At 36.8% G+C, this 17,019-nt stretch overlaps 1 protein-coding gene across 2 annotated transcripts in view; it reads left to right on the top strand.

Moving 5' to 3' along the window:
- Positions 1-16,376: 16,376 nt before the first annotated feature.
- Positions 16,377-17,019, top strand: part of LOC115633164 (Down syndrome cell adhesion molecule-like protein Dscam2) — a 44,558-nt gene continuing 43,915 nt past the window's right edge. For both annotated transcript variants that reach the window (XM_030530575.1, XM_030530576.1), the window contains exons 1-2: positions 16,377-16,656; positions 16,749-16,910. In XM_030530575.1, coding sequence (XP_030386435.1) covers positions 16,377-16,656; positions 16,749-16,910 — 442 coding nt within the window. The remainder of the gene's footprint in view (positions 16,657-16,748; positions 16,911-17,019) is intronic.

Consider the following 17,019-nt stretch of genomic DNA (forward strand, 5'->3'; position numbering starts at 1 on the left):
CTGTATGGCTGTATGGCTGGAAGATCGAGTGGTTGCTTTATGTTTTATGTCTTTGCATCTCAATGCAATTGTCTAGCCTGCAGGCAAATTGAAATCGCTTTAGCTCTCTCCAGCTGGCTTAAACGAAATTGCGGACGGTTGAAGTGGCATGTGGTAGCATACGAGTACTTGAGAATTGGTAACATGCGGCAACGTTTTCATATTTAATGAAGTAACAACTTGGCAGACTCATTAGGAGTAATAGCAAAAGAAAAAAACAAATGTTAATGCATGACACAAAAATCGATAAACAATCAGAAATGTCATAAATGCAAAATCTCAAGCTCAAGTCTGTAATTATGTTGATATTTGAAAAACGCCGCGCATGTCAAAGGGAATTTCTTTTTCTTGCTTGTAAACTCATGTAAAAGTTAATGAGTCTTGTCGCACTCAAGTGTCTTGGGTGGGGCCAACATTCAGCCATGCAGCACCCATCCACTTATTCACTGAGTCGTTAACTCATTTGCGTGCTTAAAGTGCTACCAGACAGATGCGCTTTAAAAACGGCAGCGCGGAAAAAAAGTGAATGTATACCAATTAAATGCAGCGCGAATGGACAACGCCCAAAAAAGTATGCTACAAAATGCAAGAGTGTGTGTGTGCTGCTGTGTGTACAGCTGTGTATGTGCGATTGTATGTGTGTGTGTGTGTGCTTGTCAATGACAAAAACAGCAACTGGCGAGCGACAGAGCGCAAAACTGACGTTGTAGGCAAATATAAAACACAAAGCGCTTGTAAAACGCGTAAAAATGAAAATCAATAGTAACGCGAATGGCGAATAAGTGGAAAAAAATATATATGCCGCATAGTATATGTATTCATATGTGTGTCTATATCTCTGAATCCATGGATGTGTTTGATGTGTTGCCAACTGCAATTGCAACATCGTACAGTGATCAAAATAATATCCCCAACTAAACAAAACTATACCTATTTTTGGAAGCTACGTCGAGTATATATATCAATAAATACACATCAGAAATACAAGTACACTACTCACAAATATTTACATTTAATCTAATCATAAGTGACTGCAGAATTGATACTAAAAGTTGACGAAATATAACGTCTAAGCTGACTTTCAAAGCTCAGAGCACAAGTGAGTTTGACGCCGAAAATTATCATCACAAAACTCAAAAATATATATTTTGTTCTAAGATTAACAGCTGCCAAATTTTTTTATCCTTTTTCCTCCACTTGGAAGCTTGGGGCTTCTACAAGAACATTTTTCCATCTTAACTCTCTATTTCTAGCCATCTGTCTGTCTTGGCTGTATCCCATGTGGTGTTGTTTCTGGGTAATAGTACCTTAATAAAATACTGTTTGTGGATTTGAAAGATACTTTTATGTCCTATTTATACTATACTTTTGAAGCTATACTCAAACAAAACGCTGAGAAAGCAACCCTAGATAAAATTTTAGATTTAATTCCTAAATTAATCACAATTTATTTGTGGAATATGCTTATGAGTGATATTTTATAATTATTATTTATATGCGTTTTTTTTTTTTTTTTTTTGTTTGTACAAATAAGGTAACTGAAAGATCTCTATAATAAATTCAATTTAATTATCGAACTAGTGGTATGAAAACTGCCCAGCTTTAAAGTCGTTTATATTTCTGATATCATTGAAGAATTTCTGGTAAAGAATTTTTAAATTTTCTGTTTATATGTTTAAAATTTCATCCCTCTGTATTCGTACCCACGTTAGTATTTATTTTCCTTTTTTTTCAGACAAAAATATGTCTACTTTTGTCCAACGAGCTTTTGAATTCGGGACCACTGTGGGTTGCCCGAAGCGTTTGTTTGTCGCGTCGCACAAATGTGTGCGGCTATGTGTGTCAGTGTGAGTATGAAATTGGTCGGCTGCTGGTGCTGGTCAGCTGCGAGTTATACATAGGCTTGCTTGTCATAAGAAACAACAACAACAGCAATAATGATGCTGCAACAACAAGAGAAACGTTGCAAGCCTGGGAAACAAACACACGGGAAACGGAAACGGCCATGTTGACGTCAGTCAGTGTGCAAATGTTGACCCACATACAAACGCGTCGAGCGCTTGTATGCAAGCAGGCGCATAAATGCCACGGCAACACCAACACCAAGAAGAACAACAACAACCAGAATAGCAACAACAACAACAGTTGGGTAAACTGCAATGCGGCCAAGATAAGTTCGCCAGCTGCCAACTGACAACACGCATTGTTTTAGTGCCAACCATAGCTATATAGTTATTGTTTTTAATGCCCAACAATAATAATTGTTATGTAGATTTATAGAATTGGGTTGACAAGCGGCCAGCAGGCATACAATATCATTATTAGACGAAACAACTAGATGATAGAGCATCACAAAATATTGTTGTGCGCTTCATTGTGGGGTGTGGGACGGCGTGGCCCTCTAGGGTCCACAAAGTCACTGAAAAGTGCTACAGAACAGTGTACCAGTTGGCAAGAAACCCGAACAACTTAGAGTTAATAGACATATCAGATCTGCTAATGAAATACTACGAAAAATATGAAGAAAATAAGGAACACATTTGTTGTTATTGCTACATATATGTTACTTTAAAGCAATCATAGGAGTATGCCCATTCGAAGTTTAAATTAAATAACATAATTTCTTTTTCAATAATATATTTTTTATATATTGGAGCAGATATTAAAAAAATATATGAATGAGCACCAAAGACTTGTGATCCAGCCTGCATTAGCTCTTTTTAAAGTTTATCCTTAAAATATTTTGAATAAAATAAAGAAGCTAATTCGTGTAGGCCTTTAGTGGTCTATCTTCAAATATTCCGTATGCAGATTTAAATTTACTATAAAAATCTGAGTAGATTCCTTCAACGTTTCATTATGGAATGCCTTGTCGAAAGCTCGTCAAGGTTTTCAATTTCATTCTCCAATATGCTGAGAAGCTGTTGCTGCTGCACTCTTTTATTCAGTTTTTTTGTTGCTGTCCCTTTGTGCATTGTGGCTGCCACACTTCATCTTGTGTTTCTCAGGGTTGTGGCAGGCAAGGCAACGGTACCTGCTGCGGCTGTTGCTGCTGCTGTCACAGCACACACAATTGACAATGTCTAATGATGATGAAGCGCGTCGAGCTTCGCACAAAAAACAAAACAGAAAAAAAAAACAACTACAGCAACAAAGGTGGCAGGCAGGCATTGCCTGTCGCTGATGCTGTTTACGTGTAGACACGCACACGCATGTAGAATGGTGTGTAAAAGCAAGCAACCAGCTATCTAGGCAGGACCCAGCCAACCAGCCAACCAACCAACCAAACAGCCAACAAACAAGCGCACGCTGCTTGAGCCAGAGAGAGAGAGAGTGCGGCATTAGTTAGAGATGAGTGCGGGACACGAATAAGTGGACAGATTGCAAATTCAATCACATCCAACAGTAAGAAATGTATGTATACTACGATAAGAAAACTACAACTAATCGTATTTTATAGATATGTACATAGTTGTTAAGTCTCTCAATGCAGAGAAACTACTTTTCCTGTAGCACGTAAAAAAAAGTCGGGCTAAATTAATAGAATGGAATGTAACAAATAGAAGTACATTGAGGATGAAATAAACAAAAGGGTTGTTTACAAAATAAATGTTTGTATTGATTGAAAGAAAATGTAAAAAATGGATCCAGAATCCTGTTTCATCAGAAACATATCTTAACTGCGACATGACTTAGGCCTTAATTTTTAAATTATTAATGGCAAGTATTTATAGCATATACAATCGAGTATAAGAAGGAGTATAATAAACCCCAATTTTATTGATTGCAAATATCTCTGAGTCACTTTGTTTAATAAATTTAATTTAATTTGCAAAGCCTCAACCACCCGAAAAAAGTATAACATACTTCACTTATTTCCGCAAATATAAATAATCGTTGACCATGCAGTCCAATCGTGAATGCATAAATCAATATCAAAATTCTTATATTCATCTCATATTATATGCATTTAATTAGGATAATATATTATGACACTAAGGAATGCAATTCGTAGGAATGCTTTTAATAGTTGGCCATATTATATTTAGTTTTGCATTTTTATAAGGCGTCGCGGCGCTGAGTGTAATTTGTTTAGCATAACACAGTCACGCGCATCTCTACCCTTCGCTAGAGAAACACGCCGGAGGTGAGCTTTGGAGAATGGGAAAATCGCTGCGGCTGGGGCTGCTATAACGTCTGTTGCCACAAAACTCAATGAGTCAATGACTTTTTGGTGTTGTCGTTGATGCGCGCCACAGCGTTGTCATTAGTAACAACGACACACACACATATAAATACATGCATACGTGCATAGAAACATATATATGGACACACCTTTACAGATACTGAGGTATGGCGCCAAATGCTGTGTTGTTTGGTCGGTTTGGCGCACATTGTTGGCCATGTGGGAAATAAACAAGCAACGTGCCGCTGTTGTGTATCAAGTGCGAGCTTGTGTGCGTGCGTGTGTGTGTGTGTGTGTTGGTTTCACTTACCAACAGCAAAAATAAATTTGGCAAACAAACACGTTTTGGTTTATGTTTTATTGTTGCTGTTGTTGCTGCTGTCCTTGGCGCTAATGTTGCACCAAAGTGTGTCAACAGCAGCAGGCATTGCAGTCGCCTCATTGTTGGCTGCGGTTATGCTGCCGCATTTTAGGCTTTTTTACAGCGCTCACAAATTAGCCGCCGCAATGTCAGTACCAACAACCAACACCCAACACCTAAAGGCATCAGCAACAACAAAAAAACAACTTATATGTGAAACATACATATTACATAGTATATACATGCATACGAGTAGGGTAATTAAACGTACTTTACACGAACCTTTTTTTATGCTACATCCTGGTCGCATGAGATACACCCACGGGGCAGACCCACACACTCACGCTCACATTTATAAGTCCACATTTGTTGGAGGAACTTTAATATAACGAACATGTTTCTTCAACAAACATTACGACTGCGCAAATAATTTATGTATCCATATGAAAACCACTTCAATGACTTATACATAAATAATCTAATATGTAAATTATGGCATATACGATTCCTTATTATTTCTCAGAGATATTATTCATCTCTTGAATTATTGATCTACATAGCTCAATTTTTTAATGATTTTGTCCGGTTTTTTGTTAAAAACATATCAGTACAACATTTCTGCAATTTGTACATACTCATGATTTCAATTAATTTTTTCGCTATTTTCTTTACTTTTATAGAACATTGGGAAAAGGGATTTATAGGCCGATACCCCTTAAATAAAAAAAGGTTCATAAAAGGTAATCATGATAGTTATAAATTGTTTTTCTCTTGTTATTTATTTGTTAGGTATTTGGGGCAAATATGTAAAGTATACTAACTAATTGATTGATATGGAAAATTTCTGGAATCAGAGAAAAAATGCTGACATATTGTTTGAATACATTAGCTAGTAAATACGATACATAGTTACCTAATCTATTAGGTATATAAGTTAAATTAAAATGCATACACTTATCAATTCTATTACTCGTTTATCAAGATTTATGCAAAGCTGTTAAGGAGAAGTTAACCTATTCTTAATTCAGGTAGCAACGAAAATTAATGTATTTATGAAATAATACTAAGAGATCTCAATTGTCTAAAATAATTCCATAAACCTGAAGTAATACTTATTGCAAGCTTATAGGTTAGCGGACTGTAGCAATGTTTTGGCGAACTGCAAATGTATTAAAACCATAATCAGCATGTCGATACAGAAATGCTCACCCGCCTGTACTCTCCTAGTCCTTATTATTTGATTTTTTATCACTTCCGACAGAAGTGAAAAAAGAAATGTTATGAACTAGGCTCACAATTTCTTTTTTATTGGGTCAAATTACAGAAAACTTGTTGTGGTTCATTTGACTTGACACTTGCGCTATTTTTACTTTTTTGTATGCTGCCATCCGCCCTTTTTTTTCCCAATTAATTTGCTTTCTGGCATATTGGGCGCGTGTGGCGCCAAAAAGTAGACTAATTTTCTTGAAAAATTATGCACAGACACACGGCACAACAGCAACAAGAACAAGTATAACAACAAAGTAGACGAATAAGTGTGAAATTGTTTGCGAAATTTAAGTGATATTATGTAAATATATTAGAGGCGCACGAAATGTGCGCTGCTTATGTCTAATATATGCGGGCTAGTTAATTTCGATGGCACAGACGACAACGACGCCATAATAACAACTGTTGAGATAGAACAAGAAGAAGAACAACAACAGCAACAAAAGCACGTGCAGTGTGGAAAATGCGTAGACAGGCAAATGATTGAAACATTAAACAAAGCAGCGAAGAGTATGAAAGGCAGGCAGGAAGGCAGGCAGGGAGGCAGGCAGGGAGGAAGGCAGCGAGGCGACAAGGCAACAAACTGGACCAGTGTGTAAGGCGAGGAAGGGGAGGGGACTCAGCTGTTTGTCCATCGTCCTTAACCACAGACAACAAAAAGCGCGCGCTTCTATTCAGGCGCATGCGTCAAGATTTTTGGGACTGTCCACTCGCTGCCGGCGAATCACCACAACAAAGAGGAATGCGAGAGATGGATAGGACATGGCTTTGGAGCCCGGCAACCGTTCCAATCAGTTGCTGTTCGAGGCTCGTAGGATACGCACGGCTCTAGCGGTTCGAAAATGCTGGCCCGGAAATTTCTCGCCGCATTGTTGAGTGTTGTTGAATGTTGAGAGACTGGTCGTGTGGCAAGTTCAAGTGGCAAACACGTGTGGTGTGTTCTGGTAGTGGCAGCTATAAAGAGTAACAGGCAGCTAAGAGCGTGTGCAAAGAGCGTGCGTGTGTTTTGGCCAAGTCGTGTCAAGTTTAATTCGCAGTTCAGTCAAGTTGAGTTTGTGAGCGCGTGCGGTTGGCCAGCGGCTTCGTTCGGCTTCTATGTCCATGTGTGTGTGTGCGTGCGTGCGTGTGTGTGTGTGAGGCGGCACTCAAGCCGGCGGTTTAAGTCAGGCAATGCACAGCATTTCTAACGCTTGATCAATTAAATCAAAAATTTCCATTAAAGTCCGTTAATCAAAAAAAGAAAAGAAGAAATTATCAAAAGTGTATCAGAAAACGTGAGATCAAAAATTGTGCCAAAAAATTATTTATTCTGAAATGTAAAGCTGCTGCAAACAGCAGCAAAACGAATCAAAATATCACAAAAAATTTAGCAATAGCATTGCACAACCAAATTTAAAATAAACAACCAAAAAATTGTAAAAAATTCAACGCCAAGTAAATCAAAACAGAAAACATGTGGATTAGTAGCCGCCTTTTTGTGACTTGTTTGCTGCTCAACTTAAGTATGTTTGTAAATATATATATACATATATATGTATATGTATTTATGTTTAAGTGTGTTTATTCTCACACTCTCTCTTTCTTGGCCGTAACAAGACTCTTAAGCTGGCAGCACCTCTCGGCTTGTCAAACATTTGGTTTTTGATTTGCTCCGTGAAGAATGCAAGGCGAGCGCCTTGAAGTATGCTTAGGTTTCTTTTCTCCTCCATCTCCTTCTCGTTCTCCTCTACTTATACTTCTCTGTTTGTTTCTGCCATGTTTGTCAACAGCTGTCGGCTTTTTACTGCTTTTTTGCGCCCAAGCAAGCTTATTATGCTTCCAACATAATGTGAAGCAAAAGATAGAGGAAAAAGAAGACGGGCCTAAAGCTCAGGAGATTTTCGGCTTTAAGGCGGCTCTGACAAACTGATGAAAATGTCATGCAGATTGTGTCGGCAATTCGTAATCTGCGTGTGTGTGCGTAGATAAAAGTGTTTGCTGTTATTGCGTATTATAATTTATAGCCAGAAGACGCACACTCCAACTAACTGCAAACGACTTTCTGACTTGTCCGCTTTATGGCAGCCACTTAGAAATGCCAAACGTAACTCGACAAACCCAAAACTATATCTGTATGTGCAGCAACAGTTTATTCAGCCCACATATATATACTTGTATGTACACATGAAACCGTTGTGTAAGTAGGTAACTTAAAAAGTTATTCGAAAATAGGAGAAATATTAGACCATTCCATTTATATCAGATTATGCTCAAAAATATTAAATATTTTCCATCTTCTAAAAGTTTTATCATGCAAAATTAGTTTTCAAAATAAACTTCTATAGTATTAAAGAAATAGTATATACAAGTAGTAGTGACAATAAGCCAATTGTCGAAAAGTGATTCTTCTTTCATTGGTAAAAGGGTTTCCTTTTAGTTCCGATGACAACAGCAGTTATCTACTGCTGAGGCCATAAATAATTACTCTTGACTATTAAATTGGCAAACATTAACTTGAAGTTCCACAATGATAATTGATATTTGAATCTTTTCTATGGATGGTCATCATCAGATAATGCAGAAAAGTTTTTATCACTTTCTAGTTAAGAAAAAAAGTAATTGTTTAAAAAAAAACCATAAACATAAAACGACAAACATTACATTATTTTTATAAGTTGGCCGCAATGCTTGATATCCCAGGTAGTAGGTGTGTTTTGATATATACGAAAGATCTAACCTAGAAAATTCCTTTAACATTTTTTTATTGCTTGAACAGGAATACTACTCACTTTTATGTTTATTATTTAAAATAGTGCTTATCGCCAGCTCAGCTATATTGTCTTTATACGCTATTTTTGGGAAAAACATTTTATAGTAAATAACGGTGAACTTTGTATATTTTTTTTAAAGCTTTGATGAAAAAAAATCGTTCTTGCAGATTGAATAATAATTAAGATTCTATGATTTTGAAAAACTATGTTTAAAAGAGGTTTCATCAATAATTAAGATAATGAAAATAAAATAAATAACTACCAGTAAGAGAGTCTAATATTTAAAGAACATTATTTTGTTATTACTATATTATTTGAATTCAATTTAAATTTTCATGCAACACCACTCTGCGCACACCTGATTAGTTTTGTAAAACATTTCCCATACGGCCAATCAAAAATAGTGCTTTAAGATGCTTTCAAATGTGCCATAAATAGCTATGGGAGGAATATTCTGAAAAGCAATATTAAATCGCACAACATTTTGTGACATTTTCTTACTTCTGTAATAACTTTTAGCATTCAAGTGCATTACGTATTATGAATGCCATCCAATGCCAATCAATTGATGCATACTCGTATATGTATTTCTTTATACATATTTTTGTTTGAGGTATAGTCTAATGAAATGTGTCAGCAGCAGAATCGTTTGCACATAAATGGAAAGAGGGCCGTCATGAAATTTGATATTTTCCAATTTTCATTGCCAGCTGCCAGTTTGCATTTTATGTCAATATCTACATATCGTCTGTGTGTGAGTCTTTCTGTCTGTGTGTGTGTGTGTGTATTTCACTCCAAAAATTACACCAGAAATTTCATATGGGTTTTCCATTTATTTATTTTCGCACCCACGCCGAGGTTTAGCAAATGAGAAATATGCAAATGAAATTGTTGATCACATTTTTCTTTTGCCCTTACCAATCTATATACTGTACATAGTATTTCAACATTGTTATTTCATTCCCATGCAGATAAACATAAAATATAATGGCAAAGCATAAAATCTAAAATATAACAGCAAAGAGGATGGTGGTAGCAGCTTAAGCGAAGAGGGCGTTCGGGTTTTTGGGAATTTGTGACAAGAAAATTATGAAAAATTATGCCGAGAACTTTTGGCTTTGATTGATTATGTTTTAAGTCTTTTTTGACAAACGCTTTAATATGCTGCCCTTTTTGCCGAATTAATGAAGTAGATGCCAAATGGTCCGCTTCGAAAACTTCTGCCAGGAAGTCAACTGTGTCCTTTCTTCATTTGTCTGCAAATGGGTAGTCCGGGGGAAATGTAAAAATTAATAGCAAGTATGAATTAAGTCGACAGATGGTTTCTTATTTGTTTGCAATCTATGCTTAGATTATTTTAAACGTGATTCAGTATAATATTCATATATTCAATGGCTATACGAACACATATTAGTAAATTGTGGTAGAAACTATCATAATTAGCAATTTAAATTAAATTTTATCTCCTTCTTAGATAGTTGTTTTGCAAAATATGTTTATTTAAAACGAACTTTATTTAACAAAAAAGAAAAAAAGTCATTTAAGTCCCTGAACAAGAGCATAACTGCAGCCGAAAAAAGACAAAGGGAATGCAGTCGCTCTCACAATTCCTGCCTCAAACAAGTACTGGACTCAAGATTTAGAGTTCGCAGGCTTGGTGTTAGTGATTTTAAAATCATAAATATATAGAAATGGCAATTTCTAATCAAATTTAATTTGATTAGAATTTTGTAATTGATATTAAAACTACTTCACTAAAATAAGTTATTGTTTAGAAATATTGACACAAAAGCGACGGAAAACGCTGCTACTTTAAATCAAGTTTTTGTAGCACAAACAGATAATAAATTCTAAATGACACTCGTTTTGTTCAGCTAAGGGGCGTCCTCTTATATTGTTGACATGATTCTTATTTTTAATAAATAATTTAAGTTATTCATACACTTGTCATAATATTTATTTAGATAATTTACATAATCTATAATTTAAAATTTAATAATCTAAAAACTTATACAATTAACATAATAAAACAAAGTTAATAGATAATGTTTAGATTTCAAATTTGGAAAGCGCTTAGAAAAACTATGAAAACTTTATTGGTTTCCAGTTGATATGGAAAAAGGCTTCAAAAACCAACTTTGTCAGTAAAATATTCTTGTAACATATACTATTCAAAAGCTAATAAATTGCCACTTTATTGAATTGATCGCTTAAAATGTTAGTATTTCATAATAAACTTTCACATTTATTTATAAAGAGTTTAATGGGGGCCTGAAAAACGATACAGAACAAAAAGCATGGAAAATATTGATTTTGCTGTGTTGTTAGAGTTTCTTTGTATTGCGAAAATCGTTTCAAATGTTTATCCTGCTTTGCTTATATTTGGAAAACAATTTGCGACAGCATTCTCTTGTCTTGTTATCCGCTGGCCTTTTCTTAACCTTCTTATTTGATTTTTCTGTGCCTCTTTGGCCGGCCTGCTGGCCTTAAATGTGCTTATGGACGATTGGAAAACATTTTCTTGTTATTGTACCTTTTTTTGTACAACTTGAAGCTGCATAGGGCAACAAAAACGAATCAAGTTATTTACAATTATTATTGTGGCGTCTGTTGTTGTTGCTTCTGTTCTCCATTTTGGCAACACACGTTCAACTGTGGATGTGTGTGTAACTTCTTTCAAGTTTTGGCCGCGAACAGACAGTGTTGACTCAAGTGTGTGTGTTTGACGTTCTCTTTGCTTTCGTTGGCGCATAAAAAAAAATTGAATTTCCTGTATATTCGGCTGATTGCGCAGATCGTTCGGCCCACGATTTCCGTTTAGGGGCGGCACCGGCACTAAATGGCAGCATTTTGTCAGCCAAAGTGTCTTGAAGTGTTTGTGCAACTGCCGCTCGCTATTGACTGGAGCTGTGTTCAAGTTCAAGTGTTGTTGCCCCAAACATAAAAAATCAAAAAAGTAGAGGGGAAAAAACACAAACTTAAAGTGGTTTTAGTTAAGTGTGGACTGCATTTCATATTTCCTTCGTTTTATGACCGAATGAAACCTAAAATGCCCTCGACTGGGCTCCTAATACGTTACTTCATATGCCGTGACATGACTTGCCATTATAGAGATAATGTCTGCAGCGTCATAAATACAAAAATCCACGTACTAAACCAGACAGGGGCAGCACTACAGAACAACAACAACAACAACAGAAACACAAGTGGAAGCCCATAGGCTAAGAAATAATTTTAAAAAGTGCCAAAAGGGCATAATCCAAAAAAAAGTCTGAGCCTTTGCCAAGCTCACACACACACACACAGCCCCTTGAAGAGCAACACCAAGTGGCAAAATACACACACACACACACACACACACACACAACACATACATAGACCCATTTGAAATGAAAGAAGCGAAACGTACAAAACGAGCGGAAATGCGAGACCTAAAAGGATGGGTGGGGATTGTGATTGTGAATGAGAGTGGGAGTGGGAGTGGGAGTGGGAAAGGGCTGCAGCTGAGACTGAAGTGCAGGTGGCATTGCAACGAGGAGCCGAGCAGCCATTTGGAATGGGTTTGCGCGCACTTTTGGTCGAGGTGACAAGTCAATGCGCTTTCACATTACAAAAGAGTTCAAATATGCACCTGACCTTCTAATATTATGTCAGAGCGCTGAAATAAAAACTGGTCACCGTAAGCTTGAAATTTCAAAGCATTGTAAGAGTATATATAAATTCAGTGATGGAATAGGGAATAGGTCCGAAAGAGCTAGTTCACTAAATTAATCCATTGTTAATAATATTGTTAGTTATTAAGTAAATAGCAAAGTGATGAAGAAAAACTCAACAAATATCTGTACAGTATTTTTCTATTACATTATATTCAATTTCAAGATTTTTCTTTCCACTTTTATTAAAATAAATTGAACCTCACAAATGCAAAGAATTTATTCACTTATTTATTCACAAGCTGTGAAGAAAGCTGTCATGATCCCATTTTCCTCATACCCTGTACCTGATTTATTGTTTAAATTGATTTCGGAATGTTTCCTTAGCGATTGATTGAAAATGATAAAGACATAAAAAAACACAGCAACACCCCTCGTTTTCGTTCCAACAAATTAAATTTAGAAGCAACTGAAATACATCTTAACAATCGCTGGAAATTACTTAATAAATGAAATAACATGTTGATGGAGATATCTTAGTATATTTCAGAAAGAGGTTCCTAACTTTTTCCGATACAATAGATACAAAAAGATAAATTCGGCCATGGATATATCGGTAAAGTCTTGTGCCATTTGTTGGAGACAACTTTAGTTTAATAAATGTTAAAGTGTATATGTCTCAATTTCTTTCATCTCTATTTAAGTGTATTTACTGGAGAGACGTTTTAATCCGGTAATTATTTAACAGAAGTGTATAATTATTAGGTAAATAAATAACAATCAGCTGTCGAGACGCATGGAACAAAAATGTGTATGTAAATATTATTATTCGCATTATTATACATAACAGGTGGCAGCCACAGAAAAGATGAGAACAATACGTAATTCTAAAATTTTAATATTCAACTAAATAAGAGTTGTAATATCATTGATCTTAAAATAGGAAGATAAGATAATCGGATATTCCAGTACCGACAAGATTAATTTATTTATAAAATTTGTCTGCTCACAAAACAACCACGAAACACTATTCATTTAAAATAAAAGAACTTAGAGATAAAAATTGTGCTTCTAAGAACAGTGCGATGAAATAAAATTGGAGTTGTTCATCACATATCTATGTGTGCATGCATTTGTGTGACGTGAATTCGCTTTTGTACCTTTAAGATAACTTTTAGATAATTTGTTTTTAATCTTTTTTGCATTTACAACTTAACTGAACAATTCAGCTAAGTATTCCGATTTCATAGCAAAAAGTTAAAGCTTGATGGAAAGTGTAGCGCAACAAAGGAAGAAGAAACAGAAACGCGTGGTCGTGTTGAATTCATCATTTGAGCCGCAAGAATAAGCAGGCATAGGCATGGGATAAAGGGAAGTTGAGGAAACGACCACCCATACATACACACATACACACACACACACACACATCAACACAGCTACACATATGTGTGGGCTTGTAAAGAAACGAGGCACACACGCACAGGGCTTGCGGCGTAGACTTTTTGTTTCGCAGGAAAGCATAAAAAAAGGAACAAGTGGATGTGCACTCACAAACACACACACACACACACAAGTGCGTCCAATATACACATGTCAGCTTTGAGGCACATAAAACACACACACACACATCCCACCATACCCTTTCTTCGCAGCCGAAATGAAAAAAGTGCCAAGCATACTCAAGACATACTTGCAATAATTTTATGGCCTGCCAGAGGAGGCTGATATTTTCAGCCGCACGGAGGCAGCCATGAAATCAGGAGGGAAAATGAAATAGAACTCACAAAAACCGAAAGAAGTAACATACAAATCCGTGCGCCGAGTAAAACAAAAAGAGTCGAACGGCAGCGACACAACAGAAATAAGGAAAAAAATCAAATACAAGAGAAGGCGAAAAGAACAAAAAAAAAAAACAAAAACAACTCTAATTGCAGACACAATGACTTGGTGGGTGGGTTGGCCGAACGGAACGAGTTGCAAGGATTTGCACAGCGCCGCAAGGCAGACGGCGAACAAGGATAACGGAGAGGGACAGAGTGGGACGATGTGGGACAGACGGACGGCGCATTCATGTGGAATATGGAAGCGAAATGTCAATTTGAGTAAAAATATAAAAATGGAGGCGCAACTTCAACCGAACGAAGCCCAAGACCAAAAATGTTATTCTAATTTAAGATAAGGCACAAATCTGTTTGCGCTGCGAATATAAGAAGGAGATAGAGTGTGTGTGCGACGGAGAGGGAGAGAGAGCGAACAAAGTAATGGGCGTACAATTTTCATGCGCGTGTGTGTGGTGGGGCTATAAAAAATTGATGCGCTTATTAAAGCGTGCAGTATTGTATTACACATACACTATGTGTATGTATGTATGTATGTACTATAAAAGCCTCTTCATATTTACTTTTATCCGTATATATGTTCATATGTGTATGTGCGATTTTAGGAGAAAGGGTTTAATATAAAGCATGTTGGGACTCTAATAAAAATATTGTGCTTGAATCACGCCTTTTGGGAAAATGAATTCCAATTTACTGCACAAGAATTACGAAATGTGGAATATACATACTTGAAGAGAACAAGAGGAAAAGCTAAAATCAGGAGCCCCGATTTTGAGATACTCTGTACCTATGTGCACAATGTATATAGAAATGTATGAGCATAATTGCAGCTCAGAGTTAGGCCAAAGCAGCTGCAAAAACAATAGTTACAGGCAGAGCTTGGACCGAGGTTATATATATAGCTGTAACTTTCTTTTCTAATCTTTTCTAATTTCTAATCATGTTGGAAGTTGGAAACACTTAGTTTCTAAATGAGTTCAAAATGGTCAGCTCGGCTATATCGGGTCATTTTGTCATGCTTACCAAATAATTTATATACTTTGTGGCGTCTGCCAAGCCTCCTTCTGCCTAATACTCCCTTCACTTGGAACTCTTGCACCTTTTAATTTAAGAAACATGAATATTGTATCCACAATCACAATTAATCAAACAATTAATCTACTAATTTTAATTAATAAATATAAACAAAAGTACACAAAAATATGCCAACCCATGAACTTATATTTCAATTAGAATGGTAATCCATTTTCATTTCACTTTTAAGGCAACAAGAATGTTTTGAAGTTTTTTAAAGCACAGAGCTATGAACCCATAAGAATGCTTGTGAAAATGGTAATGTATTTTTGGCAGCTACTATGGAATTAGGGTCCAACAAATTAATCCAATGATTGATGATAGCTCATTCAGCTTCTTCATAATTGTTTATTTATAGGACTGCATAAAATAATTAAAATGACTAAGAGACTGACACAGTTTAACAATAATACATATTTTTTAGTGCATGTGTTTTTCAATAAGTAACTTAAATGCGTAACTTTAATTGTTGTTTGACTGATTCATGGGTAGGTTAAAAGATTTCGCCGTTTAATAACGCGTTTCACGCTGGGATACTTGCTGTTCTGGAATCTTATCTCTTCAAAAAGTTTAATTACAAAATGCAATATTTTTTATAATCAGCTCAAAGGATTTTTTTATATTGAGCTGAATATTTAATTTGTTCTTGTAACTAAATTGAATATAAATATGTTACACAGTGAATACTCTCTTAATGGACATCTCTTTTGTCCGGACAATCTCTTCGGCGGACACTTTTTCTAAAACATTCGATCGGTGTATAAAGCATTTAAGTATCCCCTTAAGCGGATACTCCCCTTGGGCGGACTAAAATTGGCATACGAACGGATAGACGAATGATTTACACACATTCGCACAAAACTAGTGTACCCTTTGGTTACAGGGTATTAAAATAGAGCTCAATAACTTACTACCTGTGTTCGGCATATTTCCAAAATGTTGTTCTAATAACAAACAAAATTATATAATCCCCACAAATCCAATCAGTGAAGATTTATCTAAATGGCAAAGAATGTCTCTCAGGAGAAATACAAGTATTGTCGATTTTACATTTAGGGGTCTTCAAATGAGTGTTCATTGTCTAAATGCGCCCCACACAAATATTTCAGCTCTCTTCATATACTTTATATACATTTTTTGTTTCTTCTTGCAGATGCCGCCCTCTCCGAACCCTTCGAGACACATTTACGAGGCCCTGGCTTTGTCATGGAGCCACCGGGTCGCGTGGAATTCTCAAATTCCTCCGGCGGCTGGCTGGATTGCTCGGCCTCGGGCAGCCCGCAGCCAACGATCGACTGGGTGCATGCAGATGGCACGGCCGTGACGGAGATTCACGGCGTGCGGCGAGTCCTGCGCAATGGCACGCTCGTCCTGATGCCGTTCGCAGCGGCTGCCTATCATCAGGACGTGCACAATACGATCTATCGTTGCATTGCCAGCAACTCGGTGGGTCGCATTGTCTCGCGCGATGTGCAAGTGCGGGCGGGTGAGTAGCAGACAGCAATTGAAGAGGACGATGCTGATGCCGAGGGGAGAAGGATTCATAATGATATGAAATGCATATTTCGTATTTCGTAGTTGTGGCCCAAGCGTACAAAGTTGATGTCGAGGTATTATCAGCATCGCGAGGCTGCACCGCCATTTTGCGCTGCGTGGTGCCGACGTTTGTCAAGGAATTGGTGCGAGTGGTCTCGTGGGTTCATGAACCCGCTATCTACATCTATCCATCGTTGCAAGGCGGTAAGTGGCGAGCCAGCGAGCAAACGACTGTCTGCCTCTGCTGCTGACAGTGCAGATGTGTCTAGATGTGTCCGTGTGTGTGTGTGTGTGTGTGTGTGTGTGTCTGCAG

Source organism: Scaptodrosophila lebanonensis, unplaced genomic scaffold, assembly GCF_003285725.1.
Source record: "Scaptodrosophila lebanonensis strain 11010-0011.00,11010-0021.00 unplaced genomic scaffold, SlebRS2 tig00001415-arrow-pilon, whole genome shotgun sequence".
Lineage (NCBI taxonomy): Eukaryota > Metazoa > Arthropoda > Insecta > Diptera > Drosophilidae > Scaptodrosophila > Scaptodrosophila lebanonensis.